We start from the raw sequence: 15,748 nt of genomic DNA, 5'->3' as shown, positions 1-15,748 counted from the left end.
ACAATAATAATAGGATAAGGCCATTTTTGTATTTACTTACATTATAATGAGGCTCCTTACTGTGTCTCTGTCCCTTTCACAAATGTGAGCATTGTTTCCTGACGAGAACTATAAACAACACAACTTAAGCTGCTACTTTTACTGCTGTTAAACTGTACTATGGTATCATGTTTACATTGAAACGACTTGTATTGTATTGCAGCTCATGCAGTGTTTGGACTTATATTTGCGTAAATAAACCTCACTGACCTTTTCTCATGCTATTCTCTAAGGTGCCACAGTTCCTCTTGACTTGAGCCCTATCACCACCACTGTGCCGACTTCAGCATCGTCCAATTTCTCTGACACCACTTGGCCTTCAGCAGGTCTATCCCCGCTGCCCACATCTAAAGGATCAAACAGAGCGGCGAAGGCAGGCCTTACAGGTATTATTGTAAGCATTTCAAACTTATTCTCAGTAGGATACCATTTTATAAACAGATGCATTGAGCTCTGGCAGCCACAAGGGGCCTCCAAAACACTAATTGTTCTTATCACCAATAAGTTGACCTAATAATTCCCAACACTGACATTATTAGAGACTGCCTCATTAGAAATAGATTGTTCCATGTCTTTGGATCATATGGAATCAGAAAAAAGCTGGATTATGATTTTTTGCCTGGCCAAAAAACGTCTCCACTGAATTTTACCTCTTTAAAGAGGGGGTATTGTGCTTTTTTAAATCACATAGCACCAGTCTATATCACACTACAATGATGACCAAACCTTCTGTTGGTCTGTAAATGCATGTAAATTAGAATAACTGCCTTGTATAAAATTGCTCTCTCAAAATGGCTGTAGTGAATGTCTTGAAATAGGCCTCTGTCTCTTTAAGAACCTCTGACCCTTTCAGACACGCCCCCTCCACACGCTGCCTGTGGCATCAGTGGGGAGGGGGTTCTGCTGAGGAGCAGTGTTTGGTTACTCGGCTGGTGACGAAAGCTCGGAGGCGTCTCCAGGAGGTGGGGGCGTTCCTAGGAGGACTCAGGCAAACGTATCCCTAAAATGGCTGCCATCAGAGTTTTTACAGATTACTCAAAAATACGTGAATGTGCCAAGGCAACACTTCAGGCATGTTTTTAACGAGGGAATGACATAATAACATGATGTAAAGCTTGAAAAAGTCGATTTTGCATAATACTCCCCCTGTAATCCCTGCCTTAACAGAGCGCATTTCCTCAAGCTCGGCTTTATCCAAATCGAAAAGCTTCTTGATTGGAGCTTAAAGCCTATTCACCTTATTCCGGAGGCTCGCGTGGGCGCCGCCATGAATTGTGCCCGCCCCTTTTCTCCTATGTGTTAACATGGGGTTGGAGAAGTCCACATAAAATCAGTCACTACACGAAAACAAATCCGTTTTCAGGCCGCACAGAGAAACGGTGCAGTGTTGACATGTTAGTGCAAATGAACATTGGTCATTTTACACAAATCAATCGACTAAACATCAGATTTGAGCGGAGAATATTTTCCCTCGTTCCCTGCTTAAATGAACGGGCTTCATGCTCCACCGGAAGTGTCTGGACAACGGAAGTGCCGAGACAACGCAAAAAGTGGCAAAAGTGGGCGGGGCGGAATAAGGTGAATAGAGTTCGGGAAATTCCACAGTTGCAATGGAGATCCGCCATCTTTGCAGCTGTTAGCACACATTTCCATTGACTAACATTAGCTAAAAACAACTCTTTTAGCTGCTGAGTTACTGCTGGTAAATACATCTAACTCACTGTGGTGTCTAAGTGTTTTAATGTGAACAGTAACTCCAGTATTTTAACTTTAGAAGAAGAAGAAGAAGAAGATCTTTATTTATATAGCGCCTTTCACAGACATGGTCACAAAGCGCTTTACAATTGAACATTTACTCCATTCTCGGTGGTGGTAAACTACGTTTTGTAGCTTCAGTTTCCCCTGGGGGAGACTGTCAGAAGCGCTTTCGCGACTACACACGTCTGCGCCAACGGACCCTCTGACATCACCATACATTCACTCACACACATCATTCATCCTGGCCTATTGTGCATGTTTTTAGTGGTAGGGGAAACCGGAGTGCCCGGAGGAAACCTACGCAGACACGGGGAGAACATGCAAACTCCACACAGAAAGGCCCCGTCAAGGTGGGAATCGAACCCGGACCTTCTAGCTGTGAAGCGAGAGCACTAACCGCTGCGCTGCCGTGCCGCCAAAAATCTTTAAAAATCTCCTCATTTGAAAGCGAAGACATACAAAACTGATCCAAAATTGTTTTGTCGCGTTGTCGCCGCATTTATGTAGCATTCTAGTCACATTTTTTGACACATTTTTGATGATTTTTGTCACTTTTTTGTCGCTTTTTTATTGTATTATTGTTTCTTTTTCACACATGGATCTTCCACTACAGAGTCCAGACCTTAAGCCCATTGAAAATCTATGGGATATGCTGGAGAGGGCTTTGCACAGTGGTCACAATCTCTCATCATTTCAAGATCTCAGTGAAAAACTAATGCAACACTGGATCTTTTGACATTGCAGAAGCTTACTGTCGCAATGCCACAGCAGTAATTTTTTGTGGTGACTTCTTCTTTGTCAGGCAGCGTATAACATCAACATTATCATTACCATTACTATTCTCCTTGCATAAAGAATCCGATATATCCGGTTGTGCTTTGTAATTGTTTGCACAGACACCACAGTGGTCATCATTGTGTCGGTGAGCCTGGCTCTGCTCGTCTGTGCCATCATCCCACTGATATTTTATGGACACTGGCGCAGCTCTGGAGGTAACATGACTTTCTCATACAGCATTATGCACCATGTATATAGTCTTCTGGAGGAATGATAGAGATTTATGCTCATGATTTATTTGTTTGTTTTTCAGAAAATCAGACCACTGCCGGGGACAAGACTGGGGTGAGATGCCTGTGCTTTAATTTGATCACATTTGAACACTAATGTAAATCAATAGAAGACATTTTTGTGTGTATGTGTGTATTTTAAAACCTATTACTATCTCCCTGAATTAGGTCATTCTACATTTTTATGCCACTGGCTGTTTATTAATTAGTTTATTCACTCTCTTTCTTAACCCTTTAATGTTACCCCCAGTCTAAAACTGGTCTAAACCAGTATAAGCCAGTCTATATCTGGTCTAAGTCAGTCTAAAAGTTGTCAAAAGAAGCATAAACCAGTCCAAGCTTGATCTAAACCAGTCTTAATCAGTCCAAACCAGGTCTATACCAGTCCAAACCAGCATAAACCAGTCCAAACTAGTCCAAACCTGATCTAAACTGGATATTTTGAGTATTATGCACTTGGTAGAAAATGGTAGGGAAAGGCAGAATTAGAAACAACACATGATTCAATAAAGTGTGCTCTACCAAACGGTTGAGCAAACTGCTAAAGGGTTAATTTTTACATAACAAATGAAATAATGAACCATTCGTAACCTAATTATGGATTATTACAGTTCAGCCTCAGAACAATGTGGGATCTTAAACCTCTTTGAACACCTTTGTCTGTCCACAGGAGGACAGTGATGAGCATACAGACATACCATTGACACAAACCACAGTGGCCCTACAGACTGACGACACAGACACCGAAACACCGGACGGCGCTCAATACGCCTCCATCTATCAAGCCCTGGACCCACAGAGTCTTGACTGAACCAGCATTTGAGAAATACAATTTACCATGTTACAACTTTGTTCTCTCATCGAAAACATACCTGTAGTTGTGTTTCGACCCGCTAGCGCATCTTTGAGTAATCTTTGTGTCTTTTCCAGTGGCTTTTCTTAGCATTGCGGAAACATCTCCCCAAAAAGTTTATTTTAGCTCATTCGTAGGATCAGGAAGTGAAACTACTGGACATTTTCAAAACAACAAAGTGTAAGATAGCGATGTCTTTGCCATTATTGCCAAATACCAGGAAAAAGCATAACACCCCCATTCTGTAAGTTCAAGGAGTGTCATGATTGCAGAAAGCATTTTTGAGCAATAGGCTACAAATCTTAATAATCAATTTTTTTCACGCTCTTCTTTTCTGTTCCAAGCTATGCTAGTATACTGTAATAAAAGAAATCACCTTCAGCTACAGCGTATCCAAACGATTGGACTATAAGCAGCAGAATACCTTACCAAACAATATACAAAAACATTTTCTCACACAACAAAACGTGTACAGCCTCAGGAGTGCTGATGACCATAAATTTACAATACAAACGTTCAAATCAACTATGAAAAGTTTTTGTGTTTCCATTACTGGTGCCAAATTATGGAATGATTTAAGCTCAGATCTAAAACTGTGCTCAAGCATGAATCAGTTTAAGAAGAAATTTAAAGAAAACATTTTTTTGAAATAGGAGACAACAGAACTTACAGATTACAAGTGATCGTCGTCTCATGTATGTGCCTTGTTACTGTTGCTACTTAGCAATTTTCTTTTGAGTTTTGAGTAACTATGTAGGAACAGGAAATTGATGTTATCAATCTGTTTTTGAAATAGGGGGTGGGGTTAAATAAGTTTAACTTCTCCTCACTCCTTTTTGGACATGTGCATTTGTATTTGGCTTTTCAAGGGAACTGACAAGTTTGCTTTTGTCTTTTTGATTTGTAATAGCCTTTACGTTTAAAATTTTGTAAAGGTGTGTTGTGTTGCTCACATGTTCAAAATAAAATAACGAACGAACGAACGGACGAATAATTAGTATTCTGATGTTTTATCTCTACTGTTTTATAGTTTATTAATAAACAAGATTAAATGATGTGGTCTGTGTGTTAACCTTGCACTATTTGCCATATAATAAGCTTATATACTAAAAGATATAGCAAAACATATTACCATGGGAGGAAAGTTCATCAGGGCAATATCATTATTAGTTTGTTTTGTTATATTTATTATCATTGTGTAAATACTAAATCTAATCTGCTTGGGTTCAAGACAAGCCTATTTCACAAACAGTGTGCAGTGTAAAAGCCTGTTATCACAATAATAATATAACAATCACCAGTATTTGCACACTCTTTATGAAACCAGCTGCATTTCTGAGGATGTTTTGGGGGAACACCAACGCTGACCTTTGCTCTCTTAGATTCTGGGGTGGGTGAGCGTAGGCACGGCTGTCACACATCACTCCTCCTAGTCTCGGTGCGTTTCTGAGTAGTTTACGGTGCAACCACAAAAAGAGCTCCAGCACAGAGCAGGCTGCATTTTTGCTGCATTTGTGTTGCTATTTTGTGCACGAATGTCAGTGCCATTGTGTCAAAATGAAGATCGTTTCAGCTATGTCTGCAATATGTTGTCTTCTTTTTGGTAAGTTTTTTTTTTATAGAGATTTACAAATGTTTAAAGGTGCATTATGCAACTTTTTATGCGGACAAAAACCTTGATATTTGTGCGTAATTTACCTATTTGTGATGGCCACTGCAACTCTCCAGGATCTATTGTTTGGCAAGTTTTCTGGTGAGAGGGTCAACAGTGAAAACCTACCAGAAACTCCATAAACAACTGATCCTGGAGCATCATACAGGCCACAGTGATGGAAAGTAAAGGCGCTATGCTAACCACTCATACAGCCGCTGAGTCCTTGAAAGGTCAAATACACACAAATAAAAAGTTTGAATTTTCATGTAAAAAGTTCCATAGTGCATCTGCAACAGTAACAGTAATAATGTTTGTTGCTCAAGGCTTTTTTTGTAATTTGTATAACAACATTGTTATTAATAATTATTTCTTAAAACTGTATTTATTTTGCAGTTAATGGAATCAAGCTAAGTGTCGAAGGGCCAGAAGGAGGTGTTGTCTCTTTTCAGTGCTCCCATAGAATGGCTAAAAACAACCGAAAGTACTTCTGCAAAGATCCCTGTTTACCTAAACATATTCTGGCTGAAGTAAGACCTGGAAGTGTAACACTGTCTGAGAAAATCACCCTGCGGGACACAAGAGACGGGGCATTCAATATTACCCTGTCCAATCTGAGCATATCCGACAGTGGGACGTACTGGTGTGGGGTGGACCGGGTCGGCTTAGATACATTCACGGAAGTCAAGCTGGACGTAAACTGTGAGTTAGATTTGTCTTTTTTCACATCTATTTGAATGAGGAACGCATGCGATAGGGAGAACATACTGAGAAGTACTGTATATTCACGAAGCCTCGGTGCATAATGAAAGAAACGTCAGTAGTGGACCACAGTTTGTGAATGCAGACAAGGAGGGAGGGAAAGGAAGGGAGAGAGTTCAGCTTTCTGACAGCCTGGTGGATGAAGTTATTCTTCAGTCGGCTGGACCTCGCTCGTAGACTTTGCAGTCTCTTCCTTGAAGGCACCACAGTGAAGAGACTGTGTGATGGGTGTGTGGGATCACCCTCCATTTTAAAGGCTTTGAGGGTGAGACGGTTGGAGGAAATGTCCTGAATGGAGGTGAGAGGTCTTCTCAGCTGCTCTCGGGCTGATCTAATATTTTTATATGATCCTTGACATAAGCTGAGAAGTTGCAGATGTCAAAGTTCTGAGTGAGCGTGAGTTCAATTCAACAGTTTGCATGTATTACTAGATGTATTGTATTATTAAATATGAATCTGCGTTATTAAGTGTTACCTAAGTCCTTTCCAACAGCCCATTCCCATAGAACTACTACCACGAATATTGATCTTGAAGAAGGAACTGAAGTCACTACAGGCGCAGCATTTGAAAATGCATTCACACAGACTCAAAAACACGCGGCCACCACTATCTCCTTGGCTAAGATATTCCTGACAGAAAGCAGCACGAACAGTACAGAAGGTAAGTCTTATATTTATACAACCACGGGTATAATATATATATATAGTGATGTGTTTTTCATTTCACAGGCCGTCAAGAACAGACAATCACGACAAGTATGTTTAACAAAGAAAGAAAAGGGAAGAGGGCCTAAATGTGTCGTTATGGAACTGGAAAAGAAGTTTACTTTTGTTCCAGCATATAAAAGCATAATAACAGGAAAAGCATCATATACAGGTGAAACTCAGAAAATTAGAATATCGTTCAAAAGTGCATTTATTTCTATTATTCAACTTAAACTGGGAAACTAATATATGATATAGACTCATGACATGCAAAGTGACATATGTCACGCCTTTGTTTGTTATAATTTTGATGATTATGGCTTACAGTCCATTTTCAAAATAATGTAATTTTCTGAGATTTTTGATTTGGGGTTTTTACAAGCTGAGCCATTGTAAAATTATAACAAATAAAGGCTGTACATATCTCACTTTGCATGTAATGAGGCTGTCATATATTAGTTTCACAGTTGAAGTTGAATAACAGAAATGAATGTACTTTTTAATGAATTTTCTGAATTTTACCTGTACTTTTAAAAGTATGCTAAATAGAACACACAAAACACACCTGTCTATTCTATCTCGTCCTGCTCTTACCCAAACCTTTACCAAATTTTAAAGCCCGGAAATTGCAATGAAACATTATGTGTATTTTCTTCTCAAAGCATAGCTTCAACTCAAGTGTACTTCAGTGCTCAATACAAGTAAGTTATGTTCATTATCTCTTGTCTTGCAGGTTTCATACTGTACTTGATAGTGGGCGTTGTTGTCGTGTTTACAGTCTGTGTGGTTATTCCCCTGAGCTTCAGGAAATGCAGAGAACAATCGAGACCTCAAGTGCAAGAGTGCAACAGACTTCGGCAGCTTATCAACTCCGATCAGAACCAGGTCGGTTTCTGTACTGTCTGTCAGTCAGTCATGTTGTTTCATAATTACTACTATGTTGTGTAATTATCAGTCATCACTATAACAATGAGACGAGAAATGAAAAGAAGGAAAAAAACTAAAAAAAAGTGGATAAAAAAACATTTATTGCAAAGCTCTCCTACTTTATTGGTGCATTATGGAACTTTTTACCTACAAAACAATTGATCTTGGCAGCTGCATAGAGGCCACAAGGAAAAGGAAAGATGCCATGCTTAAAGGTCACTAAAAGGTCGATTATCCACAAATATCAAATGTGTTAATAAAAAGTTCCATTATGCACTTTTGATATTCCTTCCTTTGCACATTATTGTTTTTGAATCTAGGCATTTCCTTATAATTATTATTCTAAACCCTGTCTTGATCTAAAGTGTCAACTAACATTGCTCCTCCCATTGTCTAGGAGGTTGGCATTCGAAAAGACAGTACGGCTGACAAGCTAGAATATGGGCCGACAGCTGCCCGTCTGCAAGAGAATCAAAACCAACCCATTTATGAAAACATCAGCTCCATTCAACTCAGTGGACATCCAACAATATCTCGCCATGACCACTTTCCTTCCTATGTTACTCCTCTGCCTGCTCTACCCGAACAAGACGCTAATGGAGAAACATGCACTGAACAGCTTTGGTTTGGGTTGGCGTGTCCACAAACATGACAGGTCATCCCAGAATAACGACAAAGCCATTACACTCAGAATAAAACTAACCTCTTCTGCAAAACTAATACCAGAAACCAAAGCGTCAAAGCTATTTCCTTTTTTCCTTTCTTTTTGTGAACTGAGTGAAAGCCTCATTCTAACTCATATATTTGTGCATCTTCAACTTGTGAGAGCTGTGCTTTTGGTGTTGACCAGTATAGGAGAGTGTGCCACTGAAATAAGGCTCGGTGTCTGCAAATCACAATGCTTCACCTTCATCCATCTTCTTCTTCTTTTTTTTTTTTTACTTCACCACAGAGGACAGAAAAATTAGTGCAGCGCTTAATAATTTGTGTAGACTATTGAAACTTGTTGTTGAGTTGTGTCATTGCCCTGATGAAGGCCGTGCCAGGTCCAGCGTGTTGGCGTCCCTTGCTCAATAAAGGACTTATAACTTTGCCTGTGACATTACACTTTTCTTTTTGATCTACATCTTGCGGGTTTTGTCCACAAAGAGCACCTGATCGCTACTTTACGGGGACTCACTGATGCACTCACCCCCACCCTGTGTCAGATGATTATCATTCATAACATGTTTATGACATTTGAACAACACTGTCTCTTTAGGACATTTGAACATCACTGTGAAAGAGGAACAGCGTCACACACTCACCACATTTAACACCTGCTGAGAAAAACTCTCAGATATTCATATTCTGAAGCAACACTGTTCATTAAAATAGAAGCAATGGGGCCAGTCAAAGCTTCTATTTCACTGCTAATGCTGCAAATACAAGGTAAGTTAGGATGCCAAATATATTATATATTTTATTTTAAATCCTTGCCAAATCAGTCAGTTCATAATTCAAAGTAAATGTCTAAAAATATTTCAAAATCTGAAATCTTGACTGGTGTTGCCATATTACAACTATGCTATTTCTTTTTTATGTTACTTTATTACATTGATTCAAATGTTTGTGGCCGTTATATTATATACGTTATATGATTAGCTGAACTCTATTCTCAATAATTCATATTATTGGGGGAAATGGGCAAGACCTATAAGCAAATGTTTATCATCTGAGATTCACTAATTTGAGTTTGGGCATCTTTTCCTTCACTTTTCCATAATGGTGGTACATTGCATTAATAAAAAAATAAAATAAAATAAAAAGTAAAGTGTCCAAATACCCATGGTGTATTTACTGTCATTTACTGTAAATCAACAATAAGGGTCATAGTGAGGGAAGACAAAAAAAAAAAGCCCAAATTAAGATTTTTTATTTTATTTATTTAAAGTCTGACAGGACAGTGTTTGTATCAGTTAAAGGTGAAATGTGGAGTCCTTCATACAGTATACGCTCAGGTGTGAAGTAGCTTGAGAGCAGTTGAAATCCTTGTGCTTCAATGAAATAAAGGAGATTATTTAAGGTTAAAAAGCTTTCACACAATCATGGCTTTTTCAGTGCAAAAATGTGTCAAGCCTTCTTCAGTTTGTACAGATTTTTTTTTCCTTTTATCTTTTTCTACCGCAGTTAAAATCGTGACATGCTCCAAAACCACAGTTGTGACTGTTAGTGAAGGTCACAGTGTGGACTTCACCTGTGAATATCCACCTGTCCATCAGAACAACTCAAAGTTTTTCAGTCGGGCCGGGCTGACGTGCAGCTCCTACCTGATACGCACCCACCCACGTGAGCACCGGGCGACAAATGGCCGCTTCTCCCTCTTTGACAACCTCACTGCTGGTCAGTTTGTGGTGCACATGGCAAGGCTGCAACCGGAAGACAGTGGCAACTACTGGTGTGTTGTGAAATTGACAGATATCCCGGACTGCATCAGTGAGATCCAACTCTATGTTACACGTGAGTGCAAATCACTTAAATCATGAGTCAGTACCAGTAATTCCATGTCAGCCTCCTTTTTTAAATAACTAACTCTGTTTTTATTAAAATAGCTCTGTGCTTTTATGTGAAAGCATGTTCAGTGGTAGTTTGAAGTTTCAGTTTTTCTTCCCTACAGCATTTAAAAGAAGTAAGTGCTGTCTATAATAACACTAAGAACACTGACATTTTATTATCTGGTCATGTCTGTCCTTTCTGACCAATTGGACTGAATCTTGGCCTCTTCGGGACGAAAAATGTGTGGCTCAACCCAGGGGTCAATCCATGGTCCTGAACATGCTAAAAATTGGTCACATTATCTTCACAATGAGAGAGCTTTTACTTTGAATCTCAGTTTTATCTTGTGGACAAACACTCCAGAACACACTACACCTGCTTCAAATATTATGCTGTACAAATTAAACACATAGAAATAACACATTTTGGCACAAAAGGCAGGTAAAACTATATCACTAACCAAAGCACCAATTGTCTTGATGTGATTTTGCCTTTCAGGCCCTGATTCAGCCTCAATGCCCAACATCATTGTAGACAGTGAGTCCATTTGCCCTGTTTTGCACGTGGCATCTTAAAGCAGGGTCATAATCTCAAAGCATTAAATCTGCTTGTTTTTCAGAACATACCTTGCCCTTGTTTGTGACTGTGGTGTCCTGTCTGTCCGCACTGCTCATCGTCTTTTCGTTCACGCTCTGCCTCATTTTCACGGTTCGAAACAGAAAACACACGCGCCAGAGAGCCAGTGCACAAGAGGTTGGTTTACTACTGCTAACTGTCGTAGTTTATTGTAACTTATTCTACAGCCTATAAACATATTCATTTATGGAAATTCCCTGAAAGTAGATGTAGGTAAGACATTTGATGTTTAAAGGAACCTGAAAGTGGGTCAAACAAAGGATAAAAGCCCATATTTAAATGCACACTGAAGTTGTCCTTATATTGTTAGGTCAGAGGTTACAGACCCAAAGCCTGTGGGCAACTAGGTGCCCTTTGGGGCATCCCCAGTAGCACTTGAGACTTTTCTAAAAAAAAAATAAGACACTACAGTTTATTGCACCTGATTCCTAAATATACAGTTAATTCTATTTTTATGACCTTTGTTTAGAAGCATGCATTTATGACATGACATGGTTAATTTCTTATTAACAGTAACTTTTAGTCATTGGGGTGTGTTTTATTTAGCCCTCAAACAACTTAACACTTTAGAAGTAAAAAAAAAAAAAAAAAAGTTGGTGACCTCTGTTCTGGGTTGTTATGACACATTCTGCTCATCTCTGAGTGAGTGACAATAATCACACTGGAGTGACAATATTAAATTAAGTACACAGCAATCAGGATTAAGTTGTATTTTGGCCCATAATGAAAAAGTTTTTATAATGCCGTTGTCTTCATTTGAAACAGATGTCGTCTGACTATGAAGATATGAAGTCTGGTGTTTTACCTGAACAAAAGCTCCGCCCAGTCGAACTGGAGGATCACACTGATGTGGATGTACCGGCCCGGGTCAGTCAGTACCAGGGGTTGGATGTGAGCACTTTAGCGGAGCATATCTATCACGGCATCAGCTCCAAACCCACACATCTGTGAAAGACCGACAGCGACACTCACCCAAGGTCTTTATTATTTAAATGATTAAATTCACAAAATCTGTGGGAAATGTTTTTATCTTCTTTACTTTATCTAATATCAAATTAATGAAGTATGTTTACCCTCGGTGATTCGAAACCCAAAAAAGAGGTCTGGGGGATAATGAGGCCTAAAATATAAACTTATCAACTAAATATTACACTGAATCTACTTCACCCTAGTTTTTAATTTGAACTACAATGAATAAAAAATTTAATTTATGAATGATTTATACAGTATATTTGCTTCCTTCTGTGGTATTCATACTCTTGCAGTGTGTTAAATGGTGAAGTCTCATGATTCAGACAGGAAGTGAAATCATTAGCAAAGAGGAAGCTCCAAATGTTGTGTTAAAATGTGTTAAAACTGCCAGACAGGACTTGACGGGGCCTATGCAACAATGTCTTTTGTACAAATGTACTTCTTTTGCCTCATTTTTATTTTGGAAGGTAAGAAAATGTGCATTTACGTTGTTGATGTATTTTCTGGTCTTTTTTGTTTTTCTTTTTTGTTATGTATCTTATTTGTTCAATAAATTTAATCAGATGCTAAAGGTGCGATAAGTTATTATGTAAACCCAAACCCACTGTGGTGAGGTTTTATTTATTTTTATTTAACATTATGCTGAAAATTCATTTAAAAAAAACAAACAGCTATGATAATTCCAATGTGTGTATAAGGCTCTACTGTATTCATTTTAATAAGAACACACCACACATTTACAACAACTGAACCACAATAGTATCATGTGTCTGTCGGTGTGATGACACATTGCTGACAACACCAACCATTGTTTTCTCTATTTTATTCATAAAATATGCAAACTTGTTCAACATTTATTTAAGATGTGTGTAACACAGGATCCGGGGCCGTGAAAGTGGAGGCAGAGGAGGGAGCAGAGTTGAAGATTCATTCTTCACACAGCAACGCTCAGGGCAACGTGAAATACTTCTGTAAAGAGCCATGCCAAGACAGGGATGTTTTGATAACAAGCAAGCAGAAGAATACAGACAAGTACAGCATTAGAGACAGTGGGAACACTTTCCATGTCACCATCTCAGACATGACTTTGAACGACTCGGGTGATTACCGGTGTGGAGTGGACAGGGTGGGCGCAGACACATTCAACTATTTCACCATTAAAGTCACACCAAGTAAGTTCATAATAATTCATTCAGGATTTTACCACAACAAACCGTACAGATCAAGAGTGTGAGTAAATGTTTCTATTTGTTGTCAATGATAATGGTTTAAGACTTAGGACACTACAAACATATAACATTTTGTGGATTTGTGCAAAAGTACTTCATGACTCTGCACAATTTAACAAAACTAACAGCTCAAATGAGCCGGTTACACCTTTGCAAGATAAAGAACAATGAGCTTAAAGGCCACACTTTTCTATAGTTTAAAAGTTTAAACTGTGGGTCAGACTCGATCCAAACTTCCTTTGTGAATTTCTAACCTCACGATTCTTCACAAGGATGAGTTTATAAGCACGCGTCACAGCTTTCAGGGAGCAAAGCAGAGTTTTACTGCCACGGTGCAACATGCAAGGTGCAAAGTGGTATTTTTTATACTGAAGGACAGTGTTGGGCAATTTACTTTAAAACTGTAATATATTCTGTATTAGTAGTTACAGCTGTAAAAAAAATCATATGTTTGTATTATATATTACCATTTCAAAAATGTAACTATTGTAGCTACACTACTTTGAGTTACTTTTGGAAAAGTATAAACTGAAAATAGTAGTAATGCCACCGAGCAAAACTTTTTAAAATCAACTATTTAAAATATTATTATTTTCCTTCGCTTTCCCCCATTCTCTCATGTTTTGTTTTGACGACATTAGCGACACACAACTGCAGATCCTTTACACCAGTGTCCGTTATTTGGCGGGAGTTTGTCTTTTTTCATTCATACATTTAAATGCACTTGTAACTTGAATTGTAATGACTAATATATTCCTGTATTTTGTGAAAGTATACGTTATATTCCTTAGTTACTGAAACAAAAAACAGATATTTTTTTAACTTGTTACTTTTGTAATACATTGCCCCCAACACTGCTGAAGGACGACTAAGCATTTTTTTTTATTATACTAATACAAAAAACACTTCCTTTAATGGAGACAGCATGAATAACTTTGTTCTTTACTTAAATTGATTACTGACATTTGCACATGGTTCTTCATTCAGTGCTTCTATTCATGGCATAAATACAAGAAACAATGTTTTCCGTTGGAAATACATATAAAGGAATTGAATACATTTTGTTAATTTTAGATGACTCTTCCCAGAACAACGCAGCTAATAGTAAGTCCTGATCTGATGATTGACACAAACAGCTTAATATAAACTCACACTAACAGCCTTTGTGTTTGCAGAGAAGCTGCTGTACATTGGAGTGGGTCTGGGTGCACTGCTGCTGATTCTACTCACTGCTGTCGCTACATTCATTACACACAGATATCGAGGCAGCAGTGAACCCATAGGTAAGAGCTCAATACAATCTGTACTAATAACTTGTTTGATCTCAAATAATGCCCATTGAGAGTCAAAAAAAAGTTCTAATAAATAGTTAAAGGGGGGGTATTATGCAAAATCGACTTTTTCAAGCTTTACATCATGTTATTATGTCATTCCCTCATTAAAAACATGCCTGAAGTGTTGCCTTGGCACATTCACGTATTTTTGAGTAATCAGTAAAAACTCTGATGGCAGCCATTTTAGGGATAGATTTGCCTGAGTCCTCCTAGGAACGCCCCCACCTCCTGGAGACGCCTCCGAGCTTTCGTCACCAGCCGAGTAACCAACCACTGCTCCTCAGCAGAACCCCCTCCCCACTGATGCCACAGACGGTGTGTGGAGGGGGCGTGTCGGAAAAGGTCACAGGTTCTTAAAGAGACATTCGCTACAGCCATTTTGAGAGAGCAATTTTATACAAGGCAGTTATTCTAATTTACTGCATTTAGAGACCAACAGAAGGTTTGGTCATCATTGTAGTGTGTTATAGACTGGTGCTAGGTGATTTAAAAAAGCACAATACCCCCTCTTTAAAAATAAGAATATAAATACAAGGACGCAGCTCACCTGTCCTGGCTATTAGTGGGTTAACAATCCAACGCTTGGTGAATTCTGCTTCATAATGGTAGGAAGAGCCGACGTCGAAGGATATATAATCATCTGTCTTTTTCCAGGAGATGATGTGACCTACACTGACCCATTCAAATACGCAGAGAAACCATCCCAGGACACGACGTCCTGCTCCTCAGCCCATCAGAGCTCAGTACCCTCGACTGCTGAGGAGAACAGGGCCATTACCCACAAAGCCACATGTGACATTTATGCCAATGTTAAAACTGAGGGTGTGTGTTACTCCCCTCTGCTTTTCAGTGCAACCAAAGTGGACACAGCTCCCACTGTGACGCCTGAGTGCACAGTCTACAGTGAAGTGAAAACATAAACAAATACATTTAAACTATGTGTCAGGCCTCGAGTATAAAGTAAAAAAAAAAAAAAAGTTAAGCAGAATATATCTAAATATATAAAATCGCTGTCTAGCTTCTACTGTATTATTACTATAAGGTTAGGGTTCATTTGTTTCTTTATTTTAATTGTTATATTATGAATATAGCTATTATCCAAGCAGAATTCTTACCACTTTATAAAACTTTTTGCACAATCGGCTACACAGAAAGTATTACAATGTTGTAATCCTTGTTCTATCGCAGTTTCCAAAGTGTTATTTATCCTTTTTATTTATTTATTTAATTATAAAGTAACAACTTAGATTCACTTGCAAGGAAATTTGACTTTTTCTAAT

At 38.6% G+C, this 15,748-nt stretch overlaps 2 protein-coding genes and 2 long non-coding RNA genes across 4 annotated transcripts; all 4 read left to right on the top strand.

The window, feature by feature from the left end:
- The first annotated feature begins 201 nt into the window (after positions 1-201).
- LOC306961153 lies at positions 202-3,958 on the top strand. The gene is made up of 4 exons (XR_013792739.1): positions 202-425; positions 2,694-2,789; positions 2,888-2,919; positions 3,535-3,958. It is a non-coding gene; the product is annotated as an uncharacterized lncRNA (long non-coding RNA).
- Positions 3,959-6,629: 2,671 nt separating this feature from the next.
- LOC306961306 lies at positions 6,630-8,511 on the top strand. Its single transcript, XR_013792748.1, has 4 exons — positions 6,630-6,791; positions 6,860-6,886; positions 7,569-7,720; positions 8,160-8,511. It is a non-coding gene; the product is annotated as an uncharacterized lncRNA (long non-coding RNA).
- A 620-nt stretch (positions 8,512-9,131) lies between these two features.
- Positions 9,132-11,895, top strand: LOC306961284 (uncharacterized protein). Its single transcript, XM_079553976.1, has 5 exons — positions 9,132-9,193; positions 9,932-10,261; positions 10,796-10,834; positions 10,917-11,050; positions 11,699-11,895. The coding sequence occupies exons 1-5, from the start codon at positions 9,145-9,147 to the stop codon at positions 11,882-11,884; spliced, it is 738 nt and encodes a 245-aa protein (XP_079410102.1). The 5' UTR covers positions 9,132-9,144; the 3' UTR covers positions 11,885-11,895.
- Positions 11,896-12,276: 381 nt separating this feature from the next.
- On the top strand, positions 12,277-15,473 carry LOC306960965 (uncharacterized protein). Its single transcript, XM_079553556.1, has 4 exons — positions 12,277-12,372; positions 12,784-13,077; positions 14,310-14,417; positions 15,123-15,473. Exons 1-4 carry the CDS (start codon positions 12,324-12,326, stop codon positions 15,386-15,388), a joined length of 717 nt encoding a protein of 238 aa, XP_079409682.1. The 5' UTR covers positions 12,277-12,323; the 3' UTR covers positions 15,389-15,473.
- The last annotated feature ends 275 nt before the right edge of the window (positions 15,474-15,748 follow it).

This window comes from Gobius niger (genome assembly GCF_951799975.1).
Source record: "Gobius niger genome assembly, chromosome: 3".
Classification (NCBI taxonomy): Eukaryota; Metazoa; Chordata; class Actinopteri; order Gobiiformes; family Gobiidae; genus Gobius; species Gobius niger.
The sequence above is the reverse complement of the archived record's forward strand: the minus strand, read 5'-3'. Positions and strand labels throughout refer to the sequence as shown.